This window comes from Onychomys torridus, chromosome 17 (genome assembly GCF_903995425.1).
Source record: "Onychomys torridus chromosome 17, mOncTor1.1, whole genome shotgun sequence".
NCBI lineage: Eukaryota > Metazoa > Chordata > Mammalia > Rodentia > Cricetidae > Onychomys > Onychomys torridus.
The window spans coordinates 59,192,370-59,215,913 of record NC_050459.1 but is presented as its reverse complement, the minus strand read 5'-3'; the positions used below and the strand labels follow the sequence as shown (position 1 = coordinate 59,215,913).

Genomic DNA, 23,544 nt, shown 5'->3' with positions numbered 1-23,544 from the left:
ACTAACCACCTTCCTACTCCTAGGGACAGTGCAAGGCCTATCTCGGCAACCCACCTCTTGAAGTAACATTATCTAGATACTAAGTTCTTGTTCACGAAAGGACAAAGACAGGACTTACTTCCCTTTGTCTCCCTAGTGACGACAAAGGAGAAAAACCATTAACCCACTCAAAGACAATTGGTGCCCCTAATCCGTCTCAGTAACTCGGTCTAGAATGCCGGAACTGAATGCCACCGCCTTTGCAGACAGCATCAGAGACATGACATCATGTGTTTTGATCTGAATAACCAAAATAGCACAAGTTAGTAGAATTCCTGGACATTTTAAGTTTTTCTTTTTAGTGGAATTATGTCCTAACCGATGTCCAAAGACAGAGCCCAGCAGTCAGCAGTTGTCTCCATGCTCATTTCAGGTAGTAATAGAAACTGGGCTCTCGGTCATGTGGACTCTCTCATGTTACACACGAAGAAAGACTAAGAAGGCCTGAAGTTCAGTCTTTAAATGATTACAGCTGCGTGCAAAGGGAAGAAAAGCTTCGCAGCAAATTCATTGAGCTTCATATAAGGAGCTAGTTCCTTGCTTTGAGAAGGTCTACTAAGCATCTAGTCATGTACTTGAAATGGCTCAAACCCCAAGTCCTGTCTTTATCAGCTGTGCATATGTGCCTGAAGTGTCTGCTTTGAAGACAGTCAGAGTCTATGGCTTAACATATTATCCAAAGGAAAAGGGTAAATGTTCTCAGAGATTTAAAAAGGAGGGGAGATAATTAGCACAGACTGGGAGTCACCGGCCTGCCACTACAGATACTCTGAAGAATGATGTGAAGCTAAAGAGTCAGGACCAGCATAGGCAGTGTGTCAAGACCCTTTCACAAAAATAAACATGCTGGGCTAATCAAGACTGTGCAGGTCTAGACTGATGTAGCTCAGTGCTTACCTGGTGTGCACAGGGCTTTGGGTTTAATCCTTAGCATATGAATATAAACAGACAGACTTACTGTAATCCTGATGTGTGTGTTGAAAACCAGTTGTAGGTAGTGGGTCAGTGAAACAAAAAAGATCCTAGAAATAAATCCCTGAAGATGAGTGTGAAGGCTATTCTTGTTTGTCAACTTGACCACATCTGGAACTAACTAAAACCTGAGCAGCAGCTGGGAACACCTGTGAGGGATTTTTTCTTAATCATTGGAAATGGGAAGACCCACTTTTAACCTGGACCTTTTGAGGTGTAAAGATATACCTTCAATATCTTTTGAGGTGGGACGATCCACATTGAATCTGGGCCGCACTTCTGCTGATGGCCTATATAAAGGACATGGGAGAAGGAAGCTTTAGCTCTTCGATTGCTTGCTCACACTCTCCCTAGAAAGTCCATTACTTCTCCAGGTTTCCAGTATATACTGAAAACCGGCCTCATGGATTGAACAGCTACTGAATTTTTGGATTGGCCATTGTTAGACAGCCATTATTGGACTAGTGGGACCATAACCTGTAAGCCATTATAGTAAATTCCCTTTAAATGCATACATCTATATATCTATATCTATATAGAGAGAGATATACATACACACACACACACACACACACACACACACACACACACACACACATATGTGTTGTATAAGTTCTGTTCCTCTAGAGAACCCCAATTAATACAATAAGATTAAACAATCTTCAACAAAGATGCCAAGAATACATAGTAGGGAAAGAATAGTCTCTTCAATAAACGGTGCTTTGAAAACTGGAAATCCATGTACATGAAAACTGAAATTGAATTCTTATTCTATATTATTATACAAAATAAATTACGTATAAACTAGGTTTAAAAATAGGACGAGGCTGGACATGATGGGGTACCCCTTTAATATCAACACTTGGGAGATAGAGGCAGGCAGATCTCTGTAAATCCAATGCCAGCCTACTCTATATAGTGAGTTCCAGGCCAGGCAGAGCTGCTGAGTGAAATCCTGTCTCAAAACATCAAGTGAAAATAAGAGTCAGAATGGGAACACTCAGAAAATGAAGCGTGGCTCGAGCCCCCCAACACTGGTCTTGACAATCATGCCTTTTTCAGTGTGTCACTGACACCGCAGACAACCAAAGCACAAACAGAAAATAGGACTGTGTCAACCTACAGGTTTCTACCCAACAGAGGAAACAATCTACAGAGCCAGAACAATGAACAAAATAGCCTTTCTGCGGAGCACGTTTTTCAGTAAGGGGCCAATTGGCAAACCGTACAAGGTCATCATACAACTAAATAAACAGACAGAAACTAGCCTTCCAGAAAGGACCTAAGTAGATAGTGCCCAAGAGATTCCATGCATTTGTCCCACCAGTACATGAAACAGTGCCCATCACTCCTAACCACCAGGGAAATGACGTGTAGGGCGCCTTTTATGAACAGGTCAAAAGGTAACAAGTTTTATTGAAGAGATAGGAAAAACGGAGCCCTCGTTCATCAAATGTAAATCGATGTCGCTGCTCTAGGAAGTTATAAACAGAATCACTGTTGGACCTGGATATGTGTCAGAATGGGGAGTTACTTTCTCTCTGAGACACCCCTGCATTCCTGCTTGATTGTAGCATCGCTTATAGTAGCCAAGATACAGGTGAAAAGAAATTGTGATGTATCCATGTCTGAGTAAAATAATCTGATTTTTGTTGAGGGGTAGAGACAACTCACCATGACCAAAGTCTTCATTAAAGGTCTATTAAGGCAATGACTGCCTAGAGAGAAAAACAGGAACCTCAAATGAATTTTACAGGAAGCTTTTAAAGACATCACAGAAAACTACATCCTCCTTGGCAGTTCCAGGGAGAAGTATAGCAAGCCAGAAGTTTAAAAGAAGCCAAAAGCATGCTGTTAGCTGGGGCATTTCAACCCCAAGTTTCTAGAACAACGTTGGGTACATTCCCATGGGACTTTCCATGGTGGGGGGAGGGTAGCAAAAGCAGGACAGTTTTAGGTTCAGTCAAAGATAGCTCCAGCTAATTCAAGATGGGGAAACCTGTTACATTTTATTCTGCCTTAAAAAGGAAGAAAATTCTGCCGTTTGTAAGATGGTTGAACCTGGAAGGCATCACTTTCAGTGAAATGTGCCGTTATTATCAGGGTCCTCTAAGAGCAGTGGTTCTCAACCTTTCTAATGCTGTGACCCTTTACTACGATTCCTCATGTTGTGGTGACCCCCCAACTATAACATTATTTTCCTTGCTACTTCACAATTGTAATCTTGCCACTGTTTTGAATCATAATGTGTGTTTTCTGATGGTCTTGGATGACCGCTGTGAAAGAGTCCTTTGACAATACCCAAAGGGGTCATGACCCACACACAGTTTGAGAATCACTGCTCTAGAGGAATAAACCAATAGAATGATTACATAGTAAATCGGGGTTTACTAGATTGGCTTACATGGTCTGGGTTAATCCAACAATCACTGCAAGCTACAGAGACTGAGAACCCAGTAGCTTCTCTGTCCAGAAGGCTGGATGCCTCAGTAGTCCCAGTCCCGTGCTGCAGACTGAAGAATTTCTTAGGAACTAATGGTACTCGGTCCATGTTTGAAGGCTGAGAACTGGGTTTTGAAGGAAACAGCAGTGGCAGCAGCGACAGGGTACATGCATTCACCAGCAAGAGGCAAGTGCAAGCAGTCAGATAACAACAGCATTTCCTCAGACCTCCTTATGTCCTGGATCCCTTCCCCATTCGTGTTAATCCTCCCAGAAAATGCCTTTTACAGACGTCCACAGAATCTCTTATTTGATTCCAGATCCAGTCAGTTTGTCAGTGGAGATTCACCAACCCACACGGACATACAGCTATAAGTACTGCATGATGTCCTCACATGTCTTAGTTCCTGTGACTAATAATAAGAAAAGAGATTTCTTTCAGTTCATGGCTGTGGTTTACAGTAGAGGGCTGTATCTGGACCTGCTTTGCTGGCAGATTCCCAAGGCTGATTAAATCAGTGAGCTCTAAGTTCAGTTAGAGACCCCGTCTCCAAAAACCAGATTGAGAGAGGGAGAAACTCAAGTCAGCCTCTGGCTTATGCACATGTATAGCCACATGCACATATGCCTCGTGCATAAACATGTACACACACACACACACACATGAACTTCAAGAACAAGGACATGTTTTTGAGGATACAGTATATAACTTCAACTAATTCTTATGGAATCAGAAGGAAAATCAAAATACAAATGAAAAGATAATCAACATGACTATGTAAAGTGCTTGTTTTTTTTTAAAAAAAGCTAAAGTTTTTGTCTCAAGTAGGTAAAGGGAAAATGTACAGAGATATCAGTATTTCTCTAGCTCAGATACTTTTTATCTTGGGCAAGTAGAAGCTTAATTTTATATACCTGTAGTTCAGGAGACAATTTGTTTCACTTTGCTGAACAGCAAACTCTTGAATTCCAGTAATCCCATCAACCAAAACAAGCCTGCACTATAGAGTGAGTTCAAGGCGGCCTAAGCAACTTAGTGAAACATTGTCCTAAAGTAAAGCGAGGGTTGGAAATGTAGCTCACTGGTAAAGTACTTGCCTAGCATGCCTGAGGCCCTAGAAGCAGTTATCTCCAGAGAGAACATAGGAAGTGAATTACAGGTTTGGGCCTGGTTGGGTTTTGATACATTCTAGGTGCAAGATACTCATTTGTGTGCAACAAAATTTTTCGAGATGGACAGAACTAAAGCATGATCTCGATGTCCTATGGGTATAAAATTTTGGAGATGCTTCAATCTAATTTGATTTTCTAATTTCTTCTACAGACTAGATTCCCTAGGAATATGATGGCAAGGCAGGGACCATAGAATGCTGACAATTGACAGTCTCAAAACACTCTATATAAGCACAGTCCCTTTTGTCTGTATTAGTTCAAGCTTTTGACTCCTCTTTATATCATTATATAGAAGGTTTTCATTTTTTAATTATTTTGGAAACTACAGTCACTAAGCTCATTTAGAGAACATTAAAGCAGAAATCAAAACTGAAACAAAAGAACAGAGTGCAGACATCTTTATGTGTCTTCCAGATGTACGCTCTACACACTGATAATGTATGGTACTTGTTATATTTAATTAGTGGCTTACTGCTGCATGCAGAGGCCTGGTATGGGGGAAGAAAGGGTAAAAACCCCCTAGCGCCAGCACAGCCTTTGTGTTAGGGATCTGTTCTGCCTGTTGCTGCCTTCTGAAATTAGCAAATAGAGGTGAGCAAGCTAAGTGACCAATAAGAAAGTAAATTGCACATCAGTTCTGCCATGACCTCCAGTAACGCAGACTGAAAATGACCAGTCTGTACGTGAATAAGCAGCCAGTTTACAGGCTCCTCACTCCATTTCTTTTGATTTGGGGTTTATGTCTGTATTTCCCATTAGAGATCTAGAAGCAAAAATGTGCTTCACCATGTATGTTACTGCTTATTCTGTGTAAAGATGGCCTTTTACTCTGCCTCTGTGAGAAAGAGAGATGTTGGGAAGAAATAGTCAGGCTCTGGTTTCTGGAGCATTGGGCTGTGAATACAGATGGGCAGCCAGTGAGCATTACAGAGCAGCAGGACTGTCATTAAGGGTGTGGCTCTTATGCTCCTGTATCAGAGACTAGAGGGAAGAGACACTTGTATTAGGTGAGACAAGAGATACTGAACAGGGCTCAGGAGAAGGGAAACCATCAGATGCAGTTAAGTTTACATGTGGGTGGGATGAAATTAGTTTCAAAGAATATCAATTGTTGGGGTTTTTTTGTTTGTTTGTTTGTTTTTAAGAGAGCAAATTAACATTTAATCCAAGTAGCATCTTACATGTCCTTAGGCACAGTATTTTTTTTTCGTTAGCACTCATAGGCCTTGCTAAAGAAGAAAAATGACTTTTTCCTACAAATAAAAAAAAAATTTTTACAGGGAATTTAGGATAAGCTTAATGAAAATAGGGAAAACTGAAGAGGTTATGCACTGAAGAAAATACCTTAGCTTTTTAAAAGCCATGAGTATTTGAGTCGTATTTGTACTTGATGTTCACAGAAGCTCATGAAAACAGCTAATCCTAAAAAAAAAAATAGCAGAGAAAATTTGCTGGTCTATCTCCCAAAATAACATACTTTAATACTTGGGCACCTAAGTAGTTCCAGCTCTTGGACCTGGTAGAAATCCCATCTGGAGTTGTTATCAAGTAGTGGGTTAGGTCATTCTAGACGGCTAGAATTCTGTTTACACTGTTGGGACAGTCTTAAGGGAGGAAGGTGAGCATGCAGCTCAGAAATACAGAACTGATGTGAGCGTGTGTTTGTAAACTAAGAAATACTTAGTGATAGCAACAAAAGTAAGAAGCTGTCCCTGAGACACCCCTTCTTTTCATACACTTTCTGTCCTTTGTAATGAAAGACACAGACCTGCTGGGGCCGAATAATGGAGAACAGTGGTCTAGAATGTATTAAGACCCAGTCACTGGCTTAATGACATTGTCATCCACAGATTTCTCTGGTAAGACTATTTTCTTGCTGCCACAGTGCTTTTCATGGACTGATTTTAGACATCCCATCTCATTTTTAATGTCCTAGATTAGAAGCTGTGTTAGTTTCTAATGCAGTGATGACATTGTAGTGTGATATTAAATTAACTTAAAATGCCTCTTGTTTGATATTTCACCTCTGTTCTGCATACTCGGTTATGGATTATCCAATCATAAAATTATCAGTGAAGTGTAATTCTTCAATATTGTTATTGTCTGTGTTGTGCCAATTCATTTTAATTAATAAGGTGAGAGACCACTATTCTGTGGCCCAGGGTCCTGGCCAATCTTAGTGTCAATTCCAAGTCTGTATCAAGCCATAAATGTGATCCTGACACATTACATGTAAATGATATGTAAGAATGACCATGCAGGTGTAATCTAGATGTCAATAATCCTGGGGAAATCTTTATCTCTTTAGTGTATACTTGGGTTTGGGAACTTAGAGGGTCCCCAGCAATCAGAATGAGATCAAATCACTCTCTAAGTGAGGAAGCACCAGAGTCCCAACATAGTAGTTGAGTTTCTCAATTTATCCCTAAGATTATAATGGGTAATAAAGGCAGTTCTTCTCTTACTGTTCCATAAGAGATACATGTAAAAATAAATCTGTATTTTATGGTTCTCTGAAAAGAAGGACTCAGTTTCAGCCAGGCAGCTTATATTTGGTGCTCTGATTAGGATTTGTCTCAGATAATATCTCAATAGCCAAGGTCAAGAGGACATGGGGAGAGAAGGAATAGCCTTGGAATGACAAGTCTGACCTTAGTGATTCATGGGAGACATGGGAATAGTGGAATATCTAAAATAATGATGTATTCTCAGAGGTTCTGGAATTAATAACTTACCAGGCATCTACTGTCAATGTCTATATCCCTGTTGTTTTCATTTATATCAAAATTGGCATAGTCTGTTTATATAAAATATATCTAGAATATATTTTCTGCTAGACTTGGGAGAATTTATTTTCTCTTACATATACTTTTCTTTCCATTTATACATTAATTATACATTATACATTTACTTTTAGCAAACAAAAGCAATTGTTTTCCTTCACATGAGAGCATCTTGGGGACAAGGGAGAAATAAACAATATTCTCTAAAAATTAAAAATACAAGGCTGTTGGATGGGGACAACTGATAAGGAGAAAACTAAGTGAAGGGATGAGAAGAGGTGTGATGATTTGGATTTGGCAGGTCTCGATGTGATGATGACATTGTGAAGTCTGAAAGTGATGAAGGACAGTAGTGTTCTCCGTGAATTTGTGGGTAAAGAAATTTGAGGGCAAAGAAAATAGAAAGAGCAGAAGGTCCTGGAGGAATGTGTCTGACACCTACAAGGGTGGCCCAGAGACTTAAGAGGAAACCAGTGGTGTTGGTGGCCCAGGGAGGGACAGTCAGCCAAGTTTAGAGGTATCAAGGCCACTTGGAGGATTTGAGGTTGAGAAGCATTTTGAGGATCCAAGGCATTGCAGTACTTTAAGCAGCGACAGCATGCCGTGTCTCACACCACTGACTTTTGAGAGGAGTATACGTGGATGTGAAAGGAGAGAGCAAAGAGGCCGACCAGGTAGCCTCCTGAAATGTCTAGACATGAGATGATTGTATTTGCTGATTTCAGATCTGGCAGAAGGAGTGAGAAGACACAGGATTCTGGCTATATTGTGAAGATGGGGGAATGGGACTTGCTCAGAGAATGAATGTAGGATATAGACAAAGCAGAGTCGAGGGAAATGTCTGTTATCAAATTTTCTTCGTGATATAAAATGCTCTAATTTATTCTCTGTACTAGTGTTTTAGTCAGACTCTGAAACCTTAAAATTCTATATACCATCTTAGAATCTCTTAGAAACTGTAAGATATACATAGTAGACATACAGGAAAAGACTAAGAGAATTGTATTCAGCTACAGAGAACAAGTAATTGACGTAACACTAACAGTGTACTTAATAGTCACTGACTTAATGTTCATTATGTAACCGCATTGTGGTGAATAGTAATGTCTATCAATAAACCATTGACTATTCAGAAAAAAAAATTCTACCATACCACAAATTATTAACCAAGTAACTTTTTCATAAATAAAATTAAGACGCGTTTCATTGCTACTCAATAGGGATGTTTTTAATGCTTGTGTGCTTTTGGCTATAACTAGTAGAAAACTGACCAAATGGTTAAACAGTGTAAATGTTTACATCTAACTTTAAAACAAGTGTAAGTGGATGGTTACTATCTGCTAAATGTTTTCATTGTGGATGTATAGTCTTCCTAAAAATATTAATCTGTTTTTATGAGCATAAATAATGGCTTTTTGTTTTCATGCTTATTTCATGGTTTCAAAATGGCTACCTTAGTTTCAAGCATTGGGTTTATCACTTGTAATTAGACTAGCATGACTGCTTTCACAAAAATGCCCTAGCAGACTTACACATACGTGTCAGGGGCGAAGGCTGGAGCATATGGCAGGAAAGGAGACTGCAGGAGTGCTGGGAATTGCTGGGGTTCATTTGAAGATTTGTTTCCTCTCCTCGGGCTAGTCACGTGAATATTTTTAATTAAAAGAAAAATAGAGAGAGAAAATTCAGTTCCATTTGTGAGGGGAACAGGCTGTTAGGGAAGCAGCAGTCCTTTTCTAAATGTCATTGATCAGGTTCTTCAGGCAAGGTTGCCTGTTTGAATACTGCTTGTTCTGCTAGTCTGATACAGCAGACTTTTCAAAAGAAATTGAAAAAGAAAAACTGTAGGGGAGGGCTGGTGCAGAGTCTGCAGAGTACTAGCATGAGATCCTGAGTTCAATGCCTAGCTTCTACAGAAAAATGATAAGTGCTGAAGAATGGACCTATGATCCCAGTGCTGGGAGGTGGAGACAGAAGAATTCCTGTGACTTGATGGCCGGTCAGTCTAGGCAAACTGGTGGGCTTCGGGTTCATCGAAAGACCCTGTTTTTAAAAGTGTGTGTATGCACACACACACACACACACACACACACACAGAGAGAGAGAGAGAGAGAGAGAGAGAGAGAGAGAGAGAGGAGCGAAGAAACTGTAAGGAAAATACAATCGAAGATATTGGCTGGTCTGGGCAAAGATTTTTGGGTGGTATGACCCCACAAGCATTGTCAATGAAAATTTACAAATAGAGATCATTTAGTTGACAAGTGTCTGCACAACAAAGAGAATAAGCAGCAATATAAAGAAGCAACTTGCTGAATGAGAGAAAATATTTTCAAATGATTCATCTGATGGGTAATATCAAATAACAGCAAAAAGAAAACAAGGAAATTTTAATTAGAAATTATGTACAATAGGAGTGGGTGTGGAGGTGGGGTTACAGAACAGAGCAAGGGGGTGGGGGATGGCAAATGACCTGAATGGGCATTTCTCAAAAGAGTTTGTGCAAATGGACAACAATTATGAAAAATGTTTGGTATTACTGATCATTAGAAAAATAAAAAAGTCAAAGCAAAAATGAGATAAAATATTCTTATCAAAAAGACAATATAAAATTGATGCATGATCCTAATTAGTCTTAATAAAAACCAGGAGTCAGATATTAGGGTTGAAAGCTGAAAGATCAGAGAAGCAGAGCAGCCAGCCACCTCTTACCTCTCTACAAAATGAAATCTCAGACTGAAAAGGGCAATCCTGTCTCTATGAATCCTCAGACTGAATGGTGAAATCCTGTCTCCACCCACCTTATATTCCTGTTTCAACCTCCCTAGTGCTGGGATTAAAGGCGTGAGCCTCCCATGTGCTGGGATCAAAAGTGTGAGCCACCACCACCCAGCTCTGTTTCTTATTTAGATTGGTTCAATCTTGTGAAGCCCAGGGTGGCCTTGAACTCCTGATCTTCCTGCTGCTTCTTCCCATGTGCTGGGATTAAAGGTGTGTGCCACCACTGCCTCCGCTGTATGGTTAACTAGCTAGCTCTGCTCTCTGATCTCCAGGCAAGCTTTATTGGTCAGAACACAAACAAAATATCACACAACATAAAATTTTTAAAAAATGGTAGTGATGCAGAGGAATGGAGAAGAATCAAATACTGTGGGTGTTGCCAACTTTTATAATCACTATGTATGCTATATGCAAGTTCCTCAAAACCTACAAATAATTATCGTATGATCAAGCAATCCCACTCACTCCTGGATATGCAATTGAAATCAGTATGGCAAGAGAGTTATTTGCATCCATAGGTTTATTTAACTGTTCATAGTAGCCCAGATAAGGAATCTCAACCTAAGTGCCCATCAATGGATAGACAAATGGATAAAGGAAGTGAATACTGTTATATGTTATATTATAATCATGTGTGTTTACATGTCTTATTCAGCCATAAAATATGGATGTGTATCTGGCATTTATAGCAACATACTTGGAGCTGTTATATAAGTCAGGCTTAGAAAGAAAAAAAACACAAGTTCTCTCTTAGTGGGTACTAAAATCTTGATCTTAAAGAAGTGGAAAACAGAATTTTGGTACCAAAGCCTGGAAAGGAGCTTGGGGAAGGGATTAAAAGATAGTTACAGGGATGCAGTTGGAGAGAAGTGATAACTTCTCGTTGTCTATAGTACCTTGGTAACATAACTCAGTTGACAATATTCATTGAGTATTTGACAAGAATAGAAAGTATTTTGCCTGCTCTCAGTGCAATGTCTGGGATGATACTTATGCCAAGTACTATGATCTAATCATGCACACTGTACATATGTACTGTAGCTTCACACTGTACCCCCAAAGTATGTCCAGTCAATGTGAGCCACTTAACAGTAAAATACTTTTGAAGAATGAGGATGGTGTTCCTGCCTCTTCTTCCGTGATGTTCCCTGAGCCATAGATGCAGGAGTTGTAATATAGATGCATAGCCATTGGAGCTGGGCTCCCCACAATATGTTGATTTCTGTGCTGTGTCCCGATGCGGTTTTCTGTGATGGTCTCCACAAAGTGCTGTAATTCCATTTCAGTTAAAAAATAAACTAGAAAAAAAAAGGAGTGAGTACAATTACTCTTTCTACTGTGTTGTTTGTCCTTGTGTACCAGCTTCAGCTTAAAGCTAACCTTTCCTAGTTTATCTGAGGAAAATCTATGAGCATCATGTCTTCTAAGAAAGGAAGAAAGAAAAAAATCTCCCTTCAAAGATGAGGTTAATAGTCAGTCAGAAGTACAACCTTCCTACTCCTCAAAGAAAGCTCAGTGAAAACTCAAGCAAGGGCTTTCATGCCGAGTTATTTTTCTTTCATTGGAAGGGAGGCTAGCCATCTGAGTTCCTAAGCCTGCCTGCATCTCCTGGTCTTGCTTTCTCTAGCAGTAGAGTAGTTCTTTTCTCTGGTCCTCCTTCACCTTTCCCTCTACTTCCACTTCCTGTGAGCAGATGACTCCTACATAGCCATGCCTCTGTGCTGTGATTAGCAAAGTCACATGACTCACTTGTGACACTGATTTGTAGTGGAGTTGGGAGATGCATGAGTAACAGGGTTTCCTGTGTGTCTTTTTCGGGTACACACCTTCCATGGTACCTACTTCTTTTATTTTACTGGACTTTCAGCTCTTTATTAGACCAACCAATTGTCTTAGACCAGTTAGTTACCTTAGACACAGCTTTACAGAGGTAAATAAATGCAACATAAAAGAATGCAACACGGCTTTGCATCATTAAACAAATATTCCATAGCATAAACAAATTTGATACGTCTTTAATATTTCACAACAGTAAAGAGTCAAAATAAGGTGTCTACAGTCTCACAATATGTATTGATGCAATGACCTGAACTCAGATAACCTAATTTCAAACTCAAATCTTTAGTCATTGTACTTCGGCACTACTGCACTCCATCAAAATGGGGCGTTTTTCCAAAGGAAGTGATATGATAAGGAAGAGGATGAGATTGTGAAGTACAAGGTGTGAGCTCTCCAGACACTGTGATGGTTAATCACAGTTGGTAACTGGACTGTCTTGAGAAGCACCTTAAAAGATCAGTGAAACACAATTCTCTGTGTGTCTCTGAGGGTGTTTCCAGAGATGACTGGCTGGGAAGTCAGTGAGCTATGAGGAAAGGTCTACCCCACATGTGGGTAGAACCTTCCCTTCACTCCAACTGGGAGTTTAGATGGGATGAAAAGGTACCTGCTTCTTCACAATAATAGAAACTACTAGCCATACCACTTCTCTCCTTGCTTGTATGTCTTATCAAAACAGTGCCCTTCCTATCTCCTCACTGCATGAACGCTTCACTTCATGGACTAGTGCGTCTCACCCTGGCTTCCTGAGTCTGCTTTAAACTGCCTGTGTGTCACTTAGACAGAATCACATACTCATTGAAAATAATCTTTCCAGAATTTTAATTCTGCTGCCAAGGCAGTTTGGCGACAGTGTAATAAATTCTTAAAATAGATAAGGGTTTAGAACCAGTGTGTCCTTTGGATTTCCTCTAGCTCAGTCTTTGTCGGGGCACATGTAGCAATATGTAATTCTGGTGACCTTTTGATTAGCGAATGGTCTGACTCAGCTCTCATGTGGTCCTCTAAGGCAATGTTTAGCATGTTCTCTGGTTTTTGTTGCCTTATTTATGAAAATTGGAATATCAAGTAGTAATTCTTTCACCTGCAAATAAGGACTACTGATAGTGCCTTCTTGCATACATAACTTTGTGGTTCATTGTTATGAATCTGGGGATGTGGGGAGTCTTAGGGTTGGGTCCAGCTTATTGAGTCAAAATATCAGGCTCTCTTTCCACCCCCCTCTCTCTCTGTCTGTCTGTCTTTCCATGTCTTTCAGTTTTCCCTCAGGCCTAGCATGTTTTTCCTTTGTATCTATACCTCCTACCTACCTCACATGGTAACAACTTCAGGAATCATATCCAATGGGGAGAAAAAGTAAGGCTTTGGGGCTAGAGAGATGACTCATTTCTTAAGAATGCATATTGCTCTTAAGGAGGACCCAGTAAAATTCCAAACACCCATGATGGACAGCTTATCATTGCCTGTAACTCTTGGAATATCTCATGCCTCTGGCCTCTGCAGGCACTGCACTCAGGCACAAAGGTACACATATGTACATAATTAAAATAAATCTTTTTTTAACAGAGTAAGGTTATAACACTGGTGGCTTCTCCTCCAAAGCCCAGCTCTCCCATCAAAAGCAAACTCTCTCACAGGAGCTCCCAACATTCTTCTGTCTCCTCATTTCTGGGGTGTCACACGGCCCATCTTAGTTGTTAGAGGGCTAAGGAAGCTGCTGTATGCTTTGTGTCTGTCTTCAGAGGGCCAGGGCAAAGAAGAGGAAATTGACAATAGCTTTTGATTGACCAACAGTGTCTGTCAGAGTTCTTCCGAGAATATGCCTTCATTTATATGATCATTTCCAGAAAGAAAATGTTTGCGGAGTGTATCCCACTGTTACCTTCTTTGGATTCAAATCAAAGTTTCTTACCTATGTATCCTGACTTTAGGCTTCCCTGACTTTGTTTCCTTTTGAGTAAAAAGAAATACTAATATTACAAGTTTTCTATGATTTGTGTGAATAACTTCATGTTGGCACGAGGGCACTCAGTGGATGTTCAGGGCTATGCTTGGATGCAGAACAAATCGAATGGCCAGCAGGCTTCTTACGTTGGACAAAAGAACTTGGGAATGTAGCGCTTGAATCTGATGTATGCAAACCTCTAACTAGAAAAATCCCTGAAAGATGGATAGTCTTAACAGCTTTTGCCTCCGTTTGTTTGGACAGCCTTATAACTGACATGCTCTTGTTTAGAAATGAAACATTGTAGGGCTTATCCAGAAGCTGCATGCTGAAAAGCATATTTTGACTAGAATGTATCAAATCAGGACATGGTACATTTCAGTGTGTTTATGCGACAGTTCTAGATAAGTGACTTAGACACACAGTGCTGTTAGGACCAGGATGAAACAAACACCTCTACAGTGTTTTCAGCCTTTAGAAAAAATAACAGCCCAAGAGAGACGGTGGGGGAGGGGAAGGAAGGGGCCTCTGGACCATAGAAGGCATTCCATAAATAGCCAGTCACAAGAGGAATGTAGAATGAGAAAAGCATCAGAAAGCAATGCCATGTTCTGCAAGCCTCATCTTGTTTCCTAGTAACCACTCTTCATAGAGTGAGGAGAATTGGCTGACCTTAGAAGAAAAGCAATAGAAATTCAGAATGGCTTCTAGAATGTATTACTGTCCTACTGGGGACTAGCAGGTAGATTCAGTATGGAAGGACTATCCAGTTGACCCTTCCAGAGTTACAGAGAGTAGATGACTTTGTTCAGGCTAAGTACATTTGAAGCCCAGGTCACATACAGGAGTCTCACATGAACCAGGGGTTACAGCTCCTCCTACCCAGAAGACAACCCTCCACCTTGGGTATGTGCATTTCAGATGCATGGCTACTTTATCCAGTGTATTGGCATTCCTCAGAATCCCGAATAAATACTAATGAAAATCCTAGCTTAGTTTCTTATCTCAATAAATGAGTCATCATCCTGCAGTTATGAGTACCCAAGTAACTTGTCAGCTTGAGGTAAAGTCAAGTGTTCCAAACCCTCTCATGCGATGTGTGTTGTATGCCGGGTTTGCTGCACACAGGCTGGTGGGGACTGTACTGACTGCACTTCTCTGACTTTTGCCTTCAGAAAACCCGCTATGAAATTTATGTCAACATCCTGAAGGAAGGAGGCAAGGAGCTCCTGAGTACTGAGGGAAACGAGGCAGTGGGACTAAAGAAGTCACATTCAAGTCCTTCCCTGAACCCAGATGCATCTCCAGTCACTGCCAAGGTCAAGCGTAACGTGTCAGAGAGGAAGGACCACCGACCTGAGACACCCGGCATTAAGCAAAAAGTTACTTAGAGTCCAACCACGGCCAGGAAGTGCTGGTCATGGAGCAAAAAAGAGTTTTTCAAGATCTCTCTGGTAATCCGTGAATATATTTAAAACAAATAGTCTGTGACTAAATGGTGCATTAGTAACCTTTTATATTGTATATTTTTGTTAGTTTCTGTACAGGTGTCTTTGCTCTTGAGTTTTTTTCTTGCTTTGATGATTTGGGCAACTTTATAACTAATGCACCTTTTGTGAGGGGCAGAGGATTACAGATCCTTTCTCCTTCAGCTTCCTCTTATTTGCACTTCTGCACAGTTATTTTATGTCTTCCCAATCAACCATTGTACTTTTTTTTTAGGTTTAAATTTTTAATCCATTGTGAAATACGTAACTGGACAAGCATTGTGCTTTAGGAAATCCTAGACTTTACATGTGAAATCCTGCCCAGTCACGGAGGTGAAGTTGAATGCTTATAGATGCTCACATAAAAAAACGGCAGTGCTGGGCGTCAGGGTGTCCGAGGGTGGGGCGCTTCTGCATTCATCCTGGCACCTGTTGTTCAGTGCTGGACACAGGCAAAGGGGAACATAAAGATGACAGGACTGGAGGGAGACCTTAGGGAGGCACCCAAGTCTGCCTCAGGTGTGGATGCCATTCCAGCCACGCAAGGAAAAGCAGAGGTGGAGTCATCTTGCCCGAAGGGATGCCGAGGGCGGGGTGATGCCAAGCTACTTCTGTTTTCTAAGGGCGGTGGCAGTGATCAGCCTTGGGGAGCTGGGAGCTGCGGCAGCAGGGTGTGTGGTGTTCTGTCGGAATGGGTTACCTCACTCCTATGGGGTCTGAACTAGGAATCAGAATCATCTCTGTCACTGATACCCTTCCATCCAGGAATAGATTCATTTTTGCATAGATATGCAGGCACAAATCCTGTCCTGGTTGAAACAAAACAGTGTGGAAAATGAGGTCCCCCCCTTTTTTTCTTTCCTACATTAGGACAAAAAAGGAGCAAGCACAACTGCAAGGGACAGTGACCCTTCAGACTCAGTCTGAGGTCAGTCTGATCATGGAGACTGAAGATGGAGGAATCTGATGACATGTGTGCAGTTTCTTAGCGTAGTCATATCTCCATCTCTAGAGCCATCTTACTCTGCCACTATTAAGATTGCTCCTGAAATTATTTGTATATGTTTGATTTCATTCTTTGTATGTATTCAAAATGGTTTCACCTTAGAGTCAAACAGTCCTTTTAAAATTCAAGGAATTAACTAGAATATTGCCTGTAGAGGAAGAGAAAGGCTTATAAAAGGTGAGCTTCCTCTATGGCTGAAGACTCAGGTTTCCAACCTTGAAACTGTATTCTCTAAAACTACTATCTTCCCAACACAGATTTTCAAAACTAGCAGGATGACATTTGAATATTCTTTGTCCTTAGACATCTTCTCTATTTCTACTTGGTTAGTTGAAGGTACTATGACCAGAGAATCAGCTGCTCTTGCATGAATAGCATGATTCCAGTAAGTTAGAGAAAGCCTGTTAGAAATCATGGTAGTTTATAGAGATATATCATTAGGATATACTAGCATTTAGTTACAGGATTAAGTATTAACCTGTACTTCTTTTCACCTCTGTACATGTCTATCTTGCTTGTGCCCAGGAACAGTAACTCCCCTCCAAACTAGCTGCTTGTTTCATGGTATTTTGCTATACTATTGAAAAACTTCCTTTAATTTCTATCTTGTTTAAGTAAAGGCAATTGACTTAATTTATATTTTAGAACCATGAAGCTAACATGGGTAGTTACCATTGTGGTTCATGTACCTGAACTATTTCATAGCTTCCTATTGAATTCAATATTTACTGAGCAAGTTGCCTTTCTTCTGGGTGAATTATCACTGTCTGCTTTTTGCCTAAGTATTTATAGTCCCTGAAGGGAAAAAGGTACCAAGACCTTTGAGTCTTGAGCATCACCTTTGAGCATCAGTAGCTGAAGAACAGTTAACATGTTTGAATGTGTTTGTCTACAGAGCGTGTCTATATGTGTATAGAATGTTTGTGTGTATTTGCCTAAAGTATCTAATTCAATGAATGGTACCTTGCTCTAGAGTTTCTGGCATGGAGAATAGTCTGAGAATACCCCTAGCATCAGCACTGCCACTATTTCTATTACAGGACTCACTAGTGTTGGCTCCAGAACTTATGGCCATGCTTATAGATAATCAGATGACGAAGACACTTTTGAAGCTGTGGGCTACCATGTGGGCATTATTTATCTTGAAAAATAACTATAACATTCTTCTGTGAGGTGAATCCCAGTCTGCCCTAATGTAATGCTGTCCATCTTCAGGTGATAGGCTTAAAATGTGTCTTCCCTGAGGCTTCTGGAAGGATGTTGCCTGCTAAGAATGCACAGCAGGCTATGTTTATCCTGCGGTAGGAAACACCTCTGATCTGATGGAACTCTGAGAGTCTGGTCCATAGCCAATCCCATTTCCCCCAAGTATTGAGTCATAAGAAATGGAAGGTGGTCCTTAGTACAGCTACTCTAAGCCTGCTGGCCAGTGCACGGTACAGGGGGCTCTCCTCCCCCTCCTTTCCATGGTACTTCATCCTACCCCATCTATATCTACTTTCATCCCTACCTCAGTGCCCTGGAGCCTTGGAGTTCTTCTCCATATGATAAAATAGCATCTATTTTAAGCATACCCTTAATAATGACTTTCAGTGTAGAAAATCTCACATCATCAAAAGACTTTTATGATAGTCTTATTGCAAACTGACCCTGCATAAAATCTGTGTGTATTGTGGGGTTCACCCTACCTCACATGCTGACTTCTAAAAAGGTTTGCTAGGAACTCGATTTTAGAAATTAAAATCTAGTTATTTCCACTCAGAGTCCTTATTTTATTGGTATATCATTGGCATTACTGAAATGTACTTTTAAAAAATACATCATTTACCTAACTCCTAGAAATGTCTAATTAAGCCAAATTTTACTTATATACATTTCAGTTAATCACAGTGAATCAGGCATGTGGGGGAGTGCTCTGGTAGAAATAGTTTATAGATTATATGTTCCTTTTTAAAATTGCTCTTAGGTAAATAAGATAGAGCCATTTTCTCATGCCACGATCTTGTGAGGTTTGTAGGGCACTCTCTGCCCCTCTCATCTGTTCCCCTCACCCTGAAGATGAAACTATTTTCAGGAAAATGGAATGTGAGGGAATTGATTCTGGAAGAGGAAAATCTGGCCGGATTTTCAAGGCCCAGCTAGGTTTGTGTTATAATCTGCTTGGGAAGTTGAGTGCAGGAAGTTACACCTTTGCCTTCTGCCCTTTACTCTATAAAGAGCAAGGATGAAGGGCCAAGCTCAGAAATAAGGAAGGACGGCCTGAGATGCACATCTTGTCTGCCCTGTTGATTAGAAGTCAGTTTCTCCTTTGTTTTCCCAAATGAGAGACCTTAGATGAAGTCAGCTGTATATGGAATTTTAATTCTTTGCTACTTTTTCTAGTAGTTACCAGTTAAGTCTCACTTGGCATTTAGTTTCTTAGTTTCAAACTTCCAGGGTTTGTGCTTTAGCTTTTGTGAATGCAAGATTTTATCAGGTCAGTAGCCACCTTCCTGGTTTTGTCAGAGAATACCTTCGTTAAGTTCAGGTGACAGTGTGTTCTTCTCTTATAAAGCTCACACTAGAGCCAAAGTCGAACTGTAGTATCAGTTAAACCTAGACTCTGGTTCAAGATTATGCTTTTGCTTCAGAGCATCTGTGTCACTCATAGAAACAGACGAGTCAGTTTTGTAGGCAGAGGATCTCCCTTGCTCCAGGGCCTCTTACTTCATTCCCCAAGCCAGGCTGCTGGTGATCCTCTAGAGCAGCAGAAATCCCCCACTCGCTTTTGACATCTGCTGTCATCATGCCATCCAGAGGACTTTATCAGTCCACATAAAATAATCCATGATCTGTTGTAGAGGTACTTGTCACTGCATTGCCCTTCAGATTCCTTTCCATCCTTCACTCTTCACAGGCTGACATCTGATGTCAATCTCATTCTGCATCTGTAGAATGGGCATCTTAGGTCAGTCAGCTCATGCATGTGGGAAGAATATCAGTAAATACTTGAATCTGCATGGCAGTTTGCTGATTGTGTGCAAGAGCAAGGGATACAGCCAGTTACTTGTACATACAGTAAGTTTCCTTAGGTCTTGTGGGCACTTCTTTGTAATTTATATGTGTATCTGTTGTACTAAAGTATTTGGGGAAATATTTGTATAGATAGTATGTCACATGTCAAAGGAAATGCTTTCTGTCACCCACTAATGTTGTATTTGTGGGTATTTATATATGTTGTATGTATCTATGTGCATCAGTGTGTAGATTGTGTATCAGTATATGGTATATGTATGTTGAAATTATTTTTGTCTTTAACAACCAGTATAATATGAAAAGAACGTTTAAAAACCTCATAGGAATGATTATATAGTACAGTTGTTGAGAGTTCATATAGTGGTATTGTTTTATTAATCTTAAATTCAAATGATATTTTGATTAAATTTTTTAAAAAGACTTTACAATAGAAAATTCCATCTTTAAGCTTTGAATTACCAGGGCACAAATGACTTTGAACTAAACTTGTGACTCTATTGAAGTGTACAGTGTGCAATACAGTAAGAACTCACTATAATTTGGGAAATACAGAAGAAGTGAGGGGAAAGCCAGCCTGGGAAGTCTTAGCAACTTTAGTATTAAGAGCACTTAAAGTTGAGCTGATAACTTTGGGCTTATTACAAAATGTGATGCTTTTGAGCTCACGTTCTTTATTGTTGTAATTAGTCCAGAAAAACACATAGCTTTCTGAAGAACTAAATAAGTACCCAGTGTATCCTTTATGTACCAGTGTATATTTTAGAGTAGTTCACACACTCTCTCCTGGTGCCACATCCTTACCCTCTTTGTTATAAAGGAGTACCACAGACGATCCTGAAGTCTACCAGGGCATTCCCAAGATCGGGTACTGTAGTCCAGGTTCGAAATGGCACAGATTCACAGCTAGTGTCACAGGTAAAGGACGTTAGGAACAAGTTAAAACTTTATTTAGTATTTTTATACTTCAGTCTCTTTTTCCTGACTCTCCCCAAAGAAGAGCCACTGGCCTTAGTTGTTTGATGCTATTGCTCATATTATAAAGTGTAAATTGTCACTACAGTTTTCTGAGCAGCATGTTTGGTATATTTAAAGCAGTGACTGGGTGTGTTTGAGTGAGTGGCTGGCTGCAGTGTCTTTGTTCATGTCTGAGTTGGAGAATTGGAACTGTAGGGTCTGAGACGATCCTCAGCTCCAGGCTGCAGACCCATATTGGTAGTTACACTTGAGTTTTGTTTTTATTAACTCTTTAGTCTCAAACTATTTTTGCAAATATATATTTCCCAATTTGTTCTTTATGTGTGGTGGGCTGGCTCTGTGGCTGATCAGCAGGGCTTCTGCAAGAATATTTCCTCCTAAGAATTACTTGTGATTTGCAGAAAACAGCCATTTGATTCAGAAATCACACAGAAAATGAGTAGTAGAAATAAGGTATATTTTAGGCCATAGTTACTTGAAATGTTTGGATTTTAATATAAAGCCATGGAAGTTGTAAAGCCAAGTAACCATTTGACATGGATAATAATAGTCACTCTAGAGAGTATATATGCACATTGAATTTTTATGTCATTAGGATACTTTTTTAAACTTTAGAAATAAGAGTAATTAGACCAAATTGAAGTGGAGAGGTAAGCTGACTGTTTCCCACTCGGGGTAGCCATGTATGTGTTAAATCCTTTCCTAAGAGATTCACTGATTAACTGCCCCCTTAAGTGTTTAAAGAGAAAATTGATATGCCTATGACCTCATCTGTACACACACACACATACATGTACACACACACACACACAGAGAGAGAGAGAGATTTTAAGGTATACCTTAAGTATGACCTTAAGATACTGAAGGCCAGAGTATTCTAAAGAGATGATAAATGAAGACACTGTGAACTGTATCACAGATGTGTTCCAAGAACCAGGGAAGACTGATGGAGCACTGGGGTTTGACTTTGAGAGGCATTACATTTTTAATAGAGAAATGGGCATACATGCCATGCCCTTCCTGGTGGACCACCAACTTGAAGGCATCCTTGTGACTCATAGGCAGTGACTCTCCAGCATCCCCCACCGGCACTCTGCAGATCGTTCATTGAAGAGGGGAGTGTAAATGGAGAAGCCATATTACATTCAGAGCCCCAAGTGTGGATTGCCTGCCCTGGCTTCTCAGCTGTAGGTGAGAGAGCTCGTACTGGAGTGTGCTGAACAGCTGAACCCTTATCCATAGGCCAGGATCTTCAGGAGAAATAGAGGTAGGAACCCAAATACAGTGTCCTTTTGCAGGGGAGAGTTCAGCTCTCACCAGCAGTAACATGAAAATGAGCACCTTGACTTTAATTCCTGAAAGCACTGGCGACTGGAGAGAACTTTGGAGCGCCACTTAGCGTTTCCCCCATCAGTCTGTGTAAGCGTTCAGATCCACCCACAAGTCCCAGCCACAAGGCTCCATGAAGGACTACACAGCAGGTCTGAGGCACTGCTCTGAGCCCTTACCCCGGGCAGTGGAGAGCAGGGTGATTTTCCTATGCTGGAGCTTCTCCTTGGCCTTCTACTCCACTCGGGCTTCTGCTCAGCAGCAGGTATATCCTGGGTTCCGGATATAGGAATCCAGCCGTCCCAGTGGCTTGACCCTGCTTAGGCAAGATATCAGCTCTGAGAGCAACTTAGTCATGGAGGAAGACACATAGGGTGAAAAGATCCTCAGCTTGACGTAAGATTGCATTTGGTCTTTTCTAGAAACAGATGGGCACATTGAGTTCTGTTCAGTGCCAGTTGATATCTTCCCCTTTGCTCCCCGATGTCCAGAAATGGATACTATTTCATTTCGGTGGGAAGGGTCAAGAAACATAAAATTGCTCAACAGTGCTCTGTTCACGTGAAAGTTGTTGAGCAAAGGCCGACATGCCTCCCTGCACTCTCTTCTACCTCAAGTTTTTGGAATTCACTTCTGGAACAGAAATTTAGACAAGGGAAGAGCCCATGTTGTCAGCCTCGGGAACTGTGGGATGCACATAAGGGTGGCAGTTTGTATCTGTTAATATAAAACAGGAGCTGGGCTTTTACAGCCTCCTCACTGGTTTCTGTTTCCTGTGGCTCCAACTGATTGGCAGTGTATAACATTACTTTTCCTCCAAAGTTTTCTCCACCAGTCCTTTCTGTGACACCGCAGCCCTGGTGTCATATACCCCTGCACCTTACAAAAGTAATTAGTGACCAAATAGTAGCCTCCCCTTTTCAGTGGCCAAACTGTCAGCTTCAGCAGACCTGGGAAAGCTAGTGGTACCACACCATGTACTGAAAACCTGTTCCTTATCGCATACCAGACTCAAGAAATGCCACTTCCAAATTGTGGCGTTCGTGGTGGTAGTCTTTTGAATGGAACAGTAATTTATGTGCATATTGTTAAAGTGTTTAAAGAATATTTTGAAAATTAAGTTTACATTTTACAACTGCTTTATTTTTATTGAAATAACTGTATATAAATATTACCCTATTTCACTGTTAAGTAAACCTAGACCTTGTAGACAAGTGGGTCAACTGTATAGAAGCTGTGGTGTCTACAGTACATTTCTCTATTGTGTAAATGGCCGTGAATAGAAATGCCCCTGTGTTTTTATAAGTTGAGGGTATTTTGTTGTTTTACAACAACAAAATTTATTGCATTTGAAATGGTTTTTATGTAATAGAAATCATACAAACAGTGAAGGATTATAATATGGTATATGTAAATGTACAAACTTTAGAAAGAAATAAATACAACAAATTCAACCATTTTGGGAGAATGTTTTTATTTGCTTATTGATCCAAATTGAATGATATTTTGAATAATAGGTAGTACCACACTCTGTACCCTTTCATAAAAGGGCAGGCATGGGGACTGGGGACATGGTTTAGTGAGTAAGAACACTTGCTGTGTAAGCATGAGGACCTTGAATTTGGATCCTGGTACTCAGATAAAATGATGAATATGGCCATGCATGTGCTCATAACCCAGTGCTAAGGTAGACTGAGACAAGAAGATCACTAGGAGGTGCTGGCTACAAGCCTGATCTGGGTTCAGTGAGGGACTCTGTCT

General features: G+C 40.5%; 1 protein-coding gene across 3 annotated transcripts in view; it reads left to right on the top strand.

Moving 5' to 3' along the window:
* Nucleotides 1-23,242, top strand: part of Psd3 (pleckstrin and Sec7 domain containing 3) — a 288,299-nt gene extending 265,057 nt beyond the window's left edge. For all 3 annotated transcript variants that reach the window (XM_036209203.1, XM_036209202.1, XM_036209204.1), the window contains one exon: nt 15,147-23,242. In XM_036209203.1, coding sequence (XP_036065096.1) covers nt 15,147-15,362 — 216 coding nt within the window. In that variant the 3' untranslated portion in view covers nt 15,363-23,242. The remainder of the gene's footprint in view (nt 1-15,146) is intronic.
* The last annotated feature ends 302 nt before the right edge of the window (nt 23,243-23,544 follow it).